The sequence below is a fragment of the Vulpes lagopus genome, chromosome 11 (assembly GCF_018345385.1).
Source record: "Vulpes lagopus strain Blue_001 chromosome 11, ASM1834538v1, whole genome shotgun sequence".
In the NCBI taxonomy this organism is placed as follows: domain Eukaryota; kingdom Metazoa; phylum Chordata; class Mammalia; order Carnivora; family Canidae; genus Vulpes; species Vulpes lagopus.
In genome coordinates, this window is record NC_054834.1 from 108,974,715 (window position 1) to 108,988,910 (window position 14,196).

Here is a 14,196-nt window from a genome sequence, read left to right on the forward strand (position 1 = left end):
CTGCCCTCGCAGGTGTCCTTGCATTGTTCCAGCGTTTCAAAGTTGTTTAGATTGCCAAGGCACCCACCGTACTTGAAGCCTTCGCATTTACTTGACACGTTGTTATAATAATACCTAGTGACAAAACCTCGACAGAGTCCGCTGTCTTCGTTCATATGGCAGTAATCTGGCTTTTCTGGAACTGATAAGAACGTCAGAAAGCAATATTCCTTTTTGTGAATGACTTCATCGTGCTAAGTGTCTAAAATAACTAAAATGAAGTTATTTAAGGAGTATACATGAAACGTTCAAGTTACAAGGTAGAAATGGAACTTTATCCCCAACCGCACAGTATTGCAATTGTCCACTAGGTCTACGATGACATTTAGAATAAGGAAGACGTTATCTGTCGTCACACGTTGTTGCCGCTGGAATTTCAAGTTCTAAATTCCTCATAGTAAATTAATAGGGCGACAGCTATCCACTATTTCATGAATCGAAAGAGTAAGAGAGATTGTTATTTTACCCTTGGTTTGGAAGACATATTCAAAAATTCATAATATTATAAAATATGATGGTAAAATTTCGGTTCAGTTATTCTTTTTTTTTCGGTTCAGTTATTCTTACTAGGCTTCATGCATTGGCATTTAGGAAAGATACAGGAATATTTCCTATTTTTTCAGGGGTAGGCTCTCGTTAGGAAAGGGAGTGTAACGTATTGCTTCACTACAATGGTTTCAATTTTTTAAAAAATATTGGAGTAGAAGCCTTAGGCAGATGGAAGCTTTCACGGCTATTCTTGGAGTTTCCTGAATTCTTACACCGGAACCTGTACCAGGTTAGGCATGACATCCTCCACCACTGTGTCTCTTATTTTTCTTCTTCCCAGCATTGGAGTGACTCCAACAGTGCAAAGGCAGAAAGGAAATACATGTGCAGGGATTAGAGAGGCTTTTGAAAAAACCTAATGCCCCTTCTTTGACAGTGCTCCAAACCAGACTGGACATGGCTGTCATGACAGGTGCGTCCCCGTGATCCACGTTACAGGCCTTCTACATAATCCTCCACAAAGAAGAGAATTAACTTCTCAAAATCATGGTCGCAAGAAATATGGGGCTTGAACTTTTTTACAGTAAAGCTCCAATTTCCCCATTTTTCCCCCTGTGACTAAATCATCACAGCGTGACAACGATGAACTATGGTATTCTTTCACATTTTAAAGCAACTGGTTCTTCTATCTCAAGGAAGGAAGCAAGAACTCAGGAGTGTTTTACTGTAAAAAGAGCATATATGTAATCCTGTTAACGATTTCTGCAACAATTGCAAATCTCTGAAACACTGATCTTCTAGGAGGGCGTTGCTTTATTAAGTAAAACATCCTATTGTCATGTAATGTAAACTCTCTGTCTTCTGGAACTTCTCAAGGTATACCAATTTGAAAGTTATTTTGTTTGTTGTTTATTGCCTCTTGTTTCTCAAGGTGAATGTTACTGTTATCCCTATAGTATGAATTTTTGAGGTTAAGTGTAATTTATGGGACAAGGGAAAAACAATTCTTTAGATTTTTATAATACTTTTTTTATAAGAGAATGAGGAAAAATATATTCAATTGCTATCATTTTGATTGGCTTTGGCCTTAGTATGTACTTCTTATGAAATTTCACTTATTTTATTTTTAAAGATTTTATTTATTTTTTCATGAGAGTCACAGAGAGAGAGGCAGAGACACAGGCAGAGGGAGAAGCAGGCTCCCTGCGGGGAGCCCAATGCAGGACTCGATCCCAGGACCTGGGGTCATGGCCTGACTGAAGGCAGACGCTCGACTGCTGAGTGAGCCAGTTGCCTCTTAGGAAATTTTAAATCATCTTAACAGAGAATATAAGAATTCTATGTTTAAGGAAACGGAGTGGGTAAAATATATTGCATCTAAAGAATAGAAAACAATAAGAAATTAGGCTGAGAAGTATAGCTAAGAAATTACACTACTAGAAGTTGCTATTTATGAGCCCCCGTTCTAGGATATAAATTTATTTTAAGACAGAGTTGAAATTGAACACCTGTGAAATGATTCTCTTGGGCCTACAGTTTAAGGTTACAAATCAAGAAATCCATGCCCCATATTCCTCAGATAAAGAAACATTCTTACAAACCTGCAAATACAATCCTTGCTCTAGACCTAACGCTCAGTTAAAACACAGAGTACAGACTAGCTACAGACGAGCTTCCGCCCACCACCTTGTTTTCACTACTAACTTTTGTCTGAGGCTGCCTACTGGACAATTGTCTTAAGCCAAATTATTTTAAAAAAAGAGGTCGTCTTCATACCTGTCCCAGTGTTGATGCCAGGAAGCATGTCACAAAGTTAGAAGTCCAAATGCACAGAGGTCTTTATTATGGATTGGTTTTGGCATCTGCACCCTTTTTAACACATGTGAATGGTGTTGATAGCTGGGCTTTATTCTCTGGTTTCCACGTATAATATCAATTAAGAATTAAGGGAAGAGGAACTCCTAACTAGGAACCTAAGCACATATCTACCTCACTGCCCTCTGACCGCCTGCTAAGCCAAGCAGCTCTCCAACCTACCTCCCTGACTCTGGACAAACGTATTCATTCAAGTTGCTTCTTCATCTTTGCTCCTCCTTTGACACAGCAAGTCTCTCATCCTTGGGTCTCCTACTTACTGTCGTATTTCCTGTAAATGCTGAAGTCGAACTCTACAGGCTGGGGATCTGGGGGCTTGGTGATCTCACTGAGCAAAGCAGTATAGTGAACTGAGTGGGATTATACTCAAAATCGAGGAGGCCTTATTTTGCTCTTTTACTACCACCCTTCTAGGATGATCAAGAAATCCATAAACCTACACAGAAAGGGGGACGCTTTTACCTTGTATCTAAGGAAATGTTACATTTTTTTCTTCATCAAGTTAATGCCAATCTGACAAAACTCACAAAAAAAATGTAGATTCAGACTTGCTAAAGGTAAAAGAGCTTTATTTTTCCCTTAGCGTGCTCATTTTATAGTCAAGGAAATAGGGGTTCAAACTGCAGAGGTGATTCCTTCAGTTCATAGCAGAGGCATGCTTCTTTGCATATCAGATTCTTTTTCCTTGCTCCTAATAATTTATACTGTGCTTTGTGATTTACGAGGTTGTTTTTCATCCACTTTCAAACACTTTTCATATAGTGGTTTCAGACACTGTGATTTTCAAATCACACAATTTTTGACTGTTTGGGACCAACTGACTTTGGTAAAAATATAATACTACATTTTGGGGAAAATGTCATTAAATATGAATCAGTAAAAAAAAAGAATGAATTCTAAATCATTAAGTATATGTGAAATAACATAATTTTATAAAAGTATATTTTATCTGCGTATCACTTTTTCCTAATTTCACATTTTTGAAAAAAAAATACCCTGGTGTGTTGGTATTTCCTTTCACGAAGATATCATCTTTTGCTTGGCGGACAAAACCCTCTATTTGTATATATCCTGTATTCTTTGATACTACAGATAATGAGTCTCATTTAATTGAAACACTGAACATTTCTGTAAGTTCAGTATTTATAGAAAGCTATTTCAAAATTTGTAAATAAGTACATCCATGATGGTGTTTGTATAAATTTTGCCACTGAATTTATTTTATAAATTTTGATTCAAAGTCTAGTAAGTCTTAAGTTTATCAGTCACAAAAGTTTTCAGTTCTTTCTCACACAATTAAATCAAAATCAGAGAAATTAAAATACACTTTGAATTTTGTAACTCTTTCATGTCCTGAGTTAAATTGATTTCTTTGTTCAATATTTTCCTCATTCAAATTTAAATGACATACAAGGTAATTGGACCAAGTCAGTTTCTAGATCTTTACTGAAAGGAGTGTCTTCCCTGATCTATTGATATATTTTTTTCATGTGCTAATATATAAACATGGGGCACATATAATATATTATATATATAAGTAATATATATATAATATATTCATCAGAAGATTATTTTTAGTTAAAACCAATAAATAATTTGAATCATAAAATAAAAAGTATGTACACACGGTAAATAATATTGACAAAAGCAATCACATATTGTTAAATATCTCCATTTACTTCTGCATATAGACTGTTGACAACTCAAAGACACATACGAATTCAGCAAAATACTGGATAAAACTTACTAAAGATACACAGTGCTGAGATTATCGAGGAATTAGAGATCTGAGAACTGCAGTCATGTTAGCAGCATTCTGAATTACTGTTCCGGAGATGTTAAAGTAGCATATGCGTGGCTACGGAATTCAACTGCTTTATTATTAAATATCATATAGCATTAGAATGAGAGTAAATATAGTGTTTGAAGACTTCCCTACCAAATATCATATATGTCATTTTTAATTTTTCACTATATCCACTGAAATAAAACACCATTTCAAAGATCATATGGATTTAAGATGAACTCCGCATCAAAGAGAACTAAAACTCAATTTCTTAGTGTCTTACCTAAATTCTAATTAGCATATAAGTGAATATTTACCTTTTTCTAATGTCTCCGTCTTAGTCTTTGGAAAAACTGCAAGAAAAATAATATGTGCATCAATCATCACAATTTATGTGGGTAAATTATATATAAATTTCAACTTAACAAACTAGGATGGTGTATTTATTACCATTAAAATTATTCTTAAACATAATGTCAATAAATACCTTAAATTTCTTATTTTCTCTAAAAATGAAATAATTTTAATTTTTATAAATATGAAGCCATCTACATTTTAATATACTGTCTGAAAACCGGTGTTGAAAGTTTCTAACACATCAGCAAAAATAAGAATTCATGGTGAACTACATTTGCTATTTGAAACACCTCTGATTAAAAATCATTAAGATAATGTGAAATATGAAAGTAATTCAAGCAGCACACTTTGCATGTGAAAACATAATTTCTATAGAAAGTTGACAGTAGAGGTAGGAGAAACCAGAATTATCTCCTTTCCTGATTCCCTCCCCTACTGCATTGTTTCAACCCAATTATAAGTTTTATTATCATTTCCAAGTACAGAAGAGAAATAGAGCAAAACGTATCTGTGACTTTTTTTTTTGGTTTATCCTCAAAGAATTAATGGAATCAGTCCTCTCAAAAACTAGAATCCTACTTGCCTTTGATCCACTATATTCAAGTATGGATTCTAAGTTTTAATTTAAGTGATAAATTATGAAATTCAAATTGATATACTCTGTGAAGTTTTAATTTGCCCATGTAAACATCAGGAAGGCTGAATGGTGTTTGTTGTATGATCACTTGTTTTACAGAGAAAAGCTTTGATCAAGGCAGTTTATAATTAGTTATATGGCCAGAGAAACAGAGGGGGTGTGGGGGAATGAGTTGGCTTATATGCCCTTTTCAGCCAAAAATCAGCAGTTAGGTTATTCTTTGGAGAATAAAACATATTTGAAAGAGAAGTTAATGAGGCCTCTTTTTAAATTTTCCTATGTTTTATTTAATAGTCTTTAATATATATATATATAGTAAAATATATATATTTACATATTTTAATATATATATTTTTTTCCTAATTGTATTTTAAATATTAAGGAAACCTCAGGAGTCTTTCTTATTGTAAATAACCAACTGTCAATGTGTTTCAATTAGATAGTGGATTGTCGTAATAAGCTTATACTGAAATATTTTAATGTACAATTAACTTGTTACAGTTTTAATTCATGAGAACAAGGAAAGAATACATACAGATAAATATTATGTCAGACTAGATTGCTAATTAATCGTTTTCATGTTTTGCCTGCTGACAATAGCCATTGGATGGGAACATAGAAATGCTTGATTTCAGTGTTCATGCAATATTAAAAGAGATAACTTGTTTGTTTTCTGATTCCATTCCAAGTTGATTAATTTAGCTGGCATACATGTGAACTAACTTAAATGTGTGTTTTGGCACACACTACAATTCACATGTATTTGTAATCCCAATGATTATCTTTGAGGATTCTGAAAATAACATGGACACCCTATTTAGCTGATGTTTATGCCAGTTACAATCTGAAGAAACAGTTAAGTTTTACAGCAAATTATCATCTTTTCCTAGATTTATTTAGAACATAACATTTATTAATGTCTTCAGGAGTAATGAGAGTATGTTTTACTAATTCTCATTTTAGTGATTCCTTGAACCCCAACATATGTGAATTCATACATTAAATATTTTATTATGAATATCATAATATAATTAACATCCAACAAATGAGTTCATAATTACATGACACATCTTAGTCATTGTAATTTCACCCCCATCCTTCATCTTTTTCTCTTGTGTGGGGGCGTAGAGGGTGGGACCCTAAGACGAACTTTTAATGATTCTCATTTGTTGAAATCAGCCTCAAAAATATTCTAACCAGGTGGGAGAATGATTGTATGGGCAGAAGATTCTCAGGACTAAATAGGTCTTCATGATTCCAAACAAAACATGAAATGACAAAGTTAAAAATAAAGAGAATGGAAAAAGTATTTACATTCTCTTTAATTCCCTATGGAGAAAATTCTCATCTGAATCTCCATGAAAAGCCGCACATCACAACTAGCTGAACCAGTAAAATAGTAATGAATATAAACAGCATATTCTAGAACCTTTAAACCTGTTTCAGGAATTGATGCAATTCTATGAAATTGAATGTAGATCACTTTTAACCATGTAGATCTCTTTCATCTAATTCTTTCATGTCCCACATTATATTACACCTATTTTTCAAAGTGATAACAACCTAAGATAACGTCATTTAGGCTACAGGGAAAAAAGCAAATAACCCAAAAGGCAAACATTTTGAAAGCCACGTATGTGAAGCTATTTTATAAACTTAATTGTTATTTTTTTTAAAAAAAATTTATTAGCTTTGCTTCCATGTCTCTATTATTATATAGGTAAATACACCAAACAAAATTATACATTGGAAAAAATGAATCAAACAACTTTACATGCAAAAGGAGAGCTGTGCATACATAGCAAACTAAACTCAGTCATAGTTCCTCTTCCCTGAACTATTTGACTTGCTTTTATCTCAAGCGTAGTAGTTTACAAGAGAGAATTCTCACTGGTTTCCCCCAGTCATACAAAACTTCAGCTTTCAAGCCTTAATATATAAAATGTAAATCACATTTTGATTTTCTGTCTCCTATATTTATACTATCTTCCCTTTACTGGGAAAAGCACTTAACAAGTGATATGAATTGCAATAATGAAGCTTTCATAACATTCTGTTCACAATTTACGCTGAAGTAATCAACACACATTAAAACAACCAAAAATCTCTCTAAATAATCACCTTGATCTTTTGGTTAACTCTAAAATAATTAGGTTTTCGGCATAAAGAGGACCACTTTTGAGAGATTTCACTGGCTGCTCCTGTAATAATATTCCTACCTTGTCATGGCAACTAAGCAGCATTTTACCCATGCATAAAGACGTGAACTACAATGAACATAATGATAAAATATATAATTTAGCAGGTAGAGACAAATATTTTATTTGCATGCAGTTTTGCTATTCCGGGACAAACTCAAAGGGACTCTTTTGCAGACTTCTTCACTTTTTCTCTACATATGTCCACTTTCTCTTGCAAATTATGCCTCCAAACCCAGTGACCTCAGTGTCCTAATGTCCAATCTCCATATTCTCTACCGGGGAGACCCACGACCCCATGCTTGGGCTCCTCTCCTCTGGCTGTGGTTCTCTGCCTCCATGCAGAGAGCTGTTGAGATTGCTGGGCTCACCTAATAGGTCTCCTTTCCCTCCGAGGCCTCGGTCCTGCGCCACCTCTTGACTAATGTCTGCAAACAGTTGCCTCATATATATTTTGTCCAATTTTCCAGTCGTTTATATTATGTGAGGAAGTTCAGTTCCAGCTACTCTATTAGCTGAAGATGACATTTCCTCCTTAGGTGATTTTTTGAAAGCCTAGCAATACCTTTCCTATATGCCAATTATACTGAGCAGCAGCTCACTACACAAACACCCAGATACTCAAACAATAAGCGGCTGTTGAAAATGTGATAAGGAGGTAGAAGCAAGAGACTCCCATTTATATGCTACGTGGTAACTATGTGTTAGGAGATACCGTAAGCAAAGGGGTCACTGAAGAACCGAATAATTATATTCGATTGATTTCTAAAGTAAAGGGTAACTTTTGAACGATGGTGAAATGAAAGATTTGTGATTTGTACAAAAGAAACAAGCATGTATTTGAGGACAGAGGCCAGTTGATGAAAATGTGTAGGCTGCTAACCGAAAACGTGAGAATTACAGAGAGCGAGGCAGCCAGGCCTCTAGCCAAGGTGCTGAACCTCAGTGCTATCCAACCCAACACAAAAGGGTACTTGGCCCAGTAGGGACGAGAACGAGATACAATGAGTGGAAAATGACCGGGCAATCACCCAAACCGAGGCCCCGCAGAGGCCCCTGAACTGCTTCCTCTGTGTTCACAATATGTCCAGCACTTCCAAAGAGAAGAAAGAAGAGGAAATAGGTGCTCAAGGTCAAAGAAACATATTAACATTGAAATTATCAAATCTATACTTAGATCTAATAACCCTACATTTCTTTTTTAAAGTTAAAGGAGCCTAAAGGCTCGTGGGTGATAAGCGTCCCCAGAAACCTACCTCTTACACATTTTTCTTCGCACTCTTTCAGACTTTCAAATCGATTTTGATTTCCTTCACATCCCCCATATATAAATTCTTCGCACTGTTGAGTGTGAATGTTGAAAAAATAATTCCTAATCATTGCTCTGCATGGGCCATTATCCGCTTTCAAAGCACAAAACGAATGTAAAAGTCTCAGTGGTGGCAACTCATCTACAAGGCAAAAATAGGAGGTAGATAGCACTCACCAACACGGTGATACTGTTCTGTATTTCCTCTTCGTTTCCTCATCAGTACTCTTTTTGTCTTATAAAGTACAAGCGAAATAAGATAGGCCGAAGACACCAGGACAAATTATCCGAAATTTTCAAGAAGGTAAGTAAAGTTTATAAACTTTATTGATAAACGTAGAGAAAAACAGGTTTTATCAACAGTGATAGTATCAACTCTTAAAAGAAGATGTCAAATAATTTTTTCTAGACTCTTGTTAGGGATTTGGCTTAAACATACACTAATTGACCAACATGGAACTGAATAGTCGTTGTGAAGTAACCAGTGTGTTGCCACTGCAAGTATGTAGACACATCGTTTTAAACTCAGCAGTTTCTAAGGACAGACGTTAAGGGACAGCTCTTTGATTTGCTCTCCCTAATCCGTGGTTGTGTCATGTTGTTACACATAAACAGCTTTTTAAAAGCAACAGTATATCCATAATCATATATATATATATGCACATATCACACTATATTAATCCATTCCCTAATCATGAAAATGTTAGTGTTTGGTATTACAAATACATACACATCATGGTCCATTCTTCTACTTACCAGGGTTGGTTTTTTTAACAATAGTGGGAAAACTTAATGCTGTCCACGGGACGCCTGCGGGCCTCAGTGGTAGACCGTCTGCCTTCGGCCCAGGGCGTGACCCCGGGGTCCCAGGATCGAGTCCCACATCGGGGCCCCCGCAGGGAGCCTGCTTCTCCCTCTGCCTGTGTCTTTGCCCCTCTCTCTCATGAATAAATAAATAAAATCTTTAAAACAAAAACAGTGCTGTCCACATTTTAAAATAGAATGAGGCAATTCTTTTGATCTTGAGTTAGAATTTTTTTTTCCCTCGGCATCCAGTCACTTATTTTAGTCACAGAGGAATTTCATATCTTGGGAAGACACTTGAGAAAACTAAATTTTTAAAATTTTATAGAGTCTAATAATATTGAGAGGCCTAATTTTAAATAAGTTGCATTTGCTTATAGAATCTATCAGTAAGACAGACCCTGAAAATTGTAGTTGCTACTACCAAAATAATAAGACCAATAATGCCATTAATACTCCTTGATTATTGTCTATGATATATTTTCTAAGACTTTCAGTATTTACTATGATCACTTCCGAGAGACATTGAAACCTTAAAATGACCTAAGCCAGTTTGCCCTTTAGAGGGCAGCAGTATTCTACCAAATTAAAACTGAGTTAAATCTAGGTTATCTTCCCAAAGAGGGTTTTATTTAATGCACTATAAAATAATATACTTTGAAAAATATGAATGGATGTCATCATTTAAAATTACATAAAAATTTTTAAAACCATTAAATAAAAGAACAAGTTTGTGAATATATAATCATCTAGAAGGATCATTTTTGATTGTCCTATAGTTTCAAAACTTTTCTGAATATTTTGAAAGAGAAGATACACCCATCATAAAAGGTGGATTAGATCATTTTATCAAATCTTTCCTACCCTCCAGCTATTGTTATCTTAATGATCCATATCAAATTAATGTCCCGTATTAGCCACATTTCAGTAATGTTAAAACTTTATAATAAAATAATTGGAATGTTATTTTATATTTTCTATATAGGTCATAAAACAATAAGTAAGCCCTGAAATCTTAGAAGGATTAAAAACATATCCTTCTACACACAAGTTATTATGAAGTTGTTTCACACTCATTTGACAGTAATTATTTATGAACATGTGAGTTTTATCTCAATCACTCATGCAACTTTTAAAGATAAAAAAAAAAAAATCCAAGCTTAGTTTACAAAATACCAGATCACAGTTTTGATTTCTTTGATAACTGAATTGACATTTTTTTCGATTGAAATAATAGAACCGACAAAAATGATAGAATGGTAAATTTTCAGACCCCAAATCTGATAAGGTGGAGCAACATAAAACAGAGATTTATTATGACACATAGACCTTCATCTACAAAAGACATGGGTATTTTCAGCACCAAACACAATTTTCATGAATTGATTAATTAGCAAGTTATCTAGTTAATACTGGTCAAATCTTTAAGTAACGTTGAGTTGTATGCACCTGTGCACTTGACTGTTTTCAGCTTCCTGCGAGGTTGTGTGCAATCGAAAATGTAAAACTTGGGTGTTTATATAATTTTTTAAAAATAATTTTCACACCAACTATATAGTACCCATAAAGCCAATCTCTAAAATACATATGTAAACAGTTTACCAAAATGAGTAAATAACTATTGATTGACGTATATAAATTTTTTGTTATTTTTCTTTTAAATGATGTACCTAATATTTTCTGCCAATTAACTTATTTGAATGCGATCGACTTTATTTATTTATTTATTTATTTATTTATTTATTTATTTATTTATTTTTAAAGATTTCATTTATTTTTTCATGAGAGGCACAGAGAGAGAGGCAGAGACACAAGCAGAGGGAGAAGCAGGCTCCATGCAGGGAGCCCAACAGGGGACTTGATCCTGGGACCTCAGGCTCATGCCCTGGGTCAAAGACGTTGCTAAACCTCTGAGCCACCCTGACTGCCCAGTTGGGGTTTTTGTTGACAAATTGCATCTAAGACATTTCCCAAGAAAAATGTCACTTCCATAAGTGACTATTTTTTCCACACAATGGAGAAAAATATATTAAATTTTTGGATTAAAATTGAGAGCTTTCAATAGCTGAAGAAGATGAATGTTTCTAACGCTTTACCTGTAATGCCGGGGTATTCTTCACTTTCATCAAGGACGGCATTAAGAGGGGCAGAGGCACAATTAAGCAGCAGATATGCAGACACCCAAAAAATCTGTTCTTTCTTCATTGTATAAATCATCTCTGAAATACAGAACCCAGATATATTTAATGAAGAGTTAATGTCGAGTTATCTGTAGACCACCAGGAGCCTTATGCACACCTCCAGATGTGAATTTTTATGATACTTAACACGTATTCTCATACACCTCTGTCCACAAATTCCATGAGTCATAAGTAAAACATGTATATGTAGCATTTAATATTGTAGACATGCCTATGTTCAGTGCATATGTCTAACATGTCTAATTTCAAGTATGCAACTCCTACTTCACCCTCGAAAATAAAATTAAAATGGCAATAATTGAGAGACATCCGTTAATACCGATCAACGTGGCTAAATATGGACTAAGATCCATTTGCAATTCTATTTGCCATATCTTTCTCACGGCTCTTCTTCTTTCTCTGTCAGAATTAATTATCTTTTAATATTTCTGGCATTTTTCTGTTATTTCATTAGTACAACTTTGAATTCCTGATTTCTCTTTCCCTTGACTTCAGTCTTTCTCTTCAAAAAGAAAAGACGTTTTCCAAATTTTTGTCTTTGTTCCCTTTGAAATATATGTATGCTTTTACAACCAAGTTCCCAGCCAGATTTTCCATGAGATGGCAGACAGAGCTGCTGAAAACAGAAACGTTTAGCATTCTAGCAAGTCCTTTACCCCAGTCTTGCACCCTCGATTTAGGCAGTTAACTGATTCAAAAGAGTTTCACAGAAAAGCGACTTTAAGTGATAAACCAACACATTTGCACTCTGAGGGAAACAGATTTCATCAGGAAAGTGAGACTTCCTCCTTCAAAATGATCTAGAGATCCACGGTGAAAAATAATGGAAAACCACAGTGAAATTTTGTTAAGGCTCTTTCTACTTTGGATTCAGGGGTGGAAGGAAATGTGCTCATATAGCGTAGGAAGCAAAAACCAAGGGATGTATGCACAGGTTCAGCCACTGATGTTATCAGAGTCAGGAAGGAAAGAGAAATGTTATCAGTAAAGCTCTCAGGAGTCTCTGTTTACTCTTCGAGCGAATGGCAGTGAGTAAGGGACAGGCAGGCTTAGGTAGGGACACACGGGCAGGGGCCACGGGAGCCGCCTCACACAGCGGTCCCCAAAATGCTGAGATGGAAGGAAACCAGAGATAAGGGAGCAGACCCCCACCTGGTCCCAGACCTTAGGGAGTCTTTTTCTTTCGTGGCTGCGGTGCAATCACAGAAGATGACCAGGCTGCAAAGAAGTCAGTCCTGAAGGTGTTTCCAATAGGCCTTGCTCCAAGGAAGGTGGCACAGCAACATCAAGGCCAAGGCTCCCTGGTCAAGTGTCCAATAAAACCTCAAGTGGCCACTGGGTCGGGAGCCCTCTCACCCCCAGAGCCACAATCAACGTCCATCCCTTTGCTCACTGTCCTGTGTCCCCAAGATTCATTCTTCGGCTCCGGGAGACGAGAACCCTGCTCTCACGCTTCAATAGCTGCAGTGTACACCGTGAAGGTGTCTGTAGCTTTATAATGAATAATAAGGTAATGCCGTTTCGGTTTAAGCTTCATGAAAATCGCTAGTGAATGTACAACCTATCCTTTCACCCACTCTGTGCATATTAACATATATTTGATTTCTAGTCAGTAGCCACGTTGTGTACCTTCCATGTCACAACCTATTTGAATCCACAGATATACATGTGTCTATGTGTGCATATAGACACACACACACACATATATATAATTTTGGAGAGTCTATCAGCTAAACTTCTAGCTTTTATCTTATTTCTGAAAATGCATTTTTTCAAGGACTCTTCTATTTCCAGAGCTATACAACCCTATTCGATTTTGAGTGTAAAATATAGCACGTTTTTCTATCCCTTGGCTTGGGGAGCAGGACACGGTTGCGTGCCTGAAGACCTTGATGAGAATTTGGGTTCTAAGCCCAAGTGACTTTCTTTAAAACTATCAGCCTTGAACGTTGCCTAATTGTAGACATTTTAGACTTTCCTCGGTTGCAAGGATCAGAAGCCAGGTCCAACAGGTTGGGTCAAAAGGCCACCAGCTCATTCATTCTAGAGAAGGTGGGACAATCTAGGAGTAGAAAGGAAGGTTTGGGGTTGGAGCCGAGGGTCAGGGAGCCGAATGCCTCCAGGAGTCTCTCCGAGCACTTGCATTCCTTAGATGAGTCTTAGTCTGGTTCAGCATAGCCCAGCGTGCCCTAGGTAGAGGGGTGCACAGCCCCGATATTTCCAGGGTCTTAAACCTTGAAAGTCTTCCATTCAAAGAGTGTGACTGTGTGACTGCTTCTTTTGACGGACGTGTGTCAAACAGCTTGAGTACAGCACTGATGGTTTCAGTTTGGAGGAAGTGCCCCCTCACCTCTGGCCAGGTGTGTCTAAGGTGAAAAGCTGTCAGGAGACTAGCATAGATCTGGAGGAGCCGAAAAGGACTTGCTCTGGGGTTGCGGAGTAGGATGGGGTAACATTGCAAATCCCAGCCCAAGTATGCAGTTTGAGGATGGAACGGACAA

General features: G+C 36.2%; 1 protein-coding gene across 4 annotated transcripts in view; it reads right to left on the reverse strand.

Moving 5' to 3' along the window:
• The window catches only part of TFPI (tissue factor pathway inhibitor), an 88,559-nt gene that overhangs the window by 18,279 nt on the left and 56,084 nt on the right, over positions 1-14,196 (reverse strand). For 3 of the 4 annotated variants that reach the window (XM_041722934.1, XM_041722933.1, XM_041722936.1), the window contains 4 exons: positions 11,591-11,713; positions 8,638-8,832; positions 4,507-4,542; positions 2-181 (listed from right to left, as the gene is read on the reverse strand). In XM_041722934.1, the coding sequence (XP_041578868.1) occupies positions 2-181; positions 4,507-4,542; positions 8,638-8,832; positions 11,591-11,711 (532 nt within the window). In that variant the 5' untranslated portion in view covers positions 11,712-11,713. The remainder of the gene's footprint in view (position 1; positions 182-4,506; positions 4,543-8,637; positions 8,833-11,590; positions 11,714-14,196) is intronic. The other variant, XM_041722935.1, reaches the window with a different exon arrangement.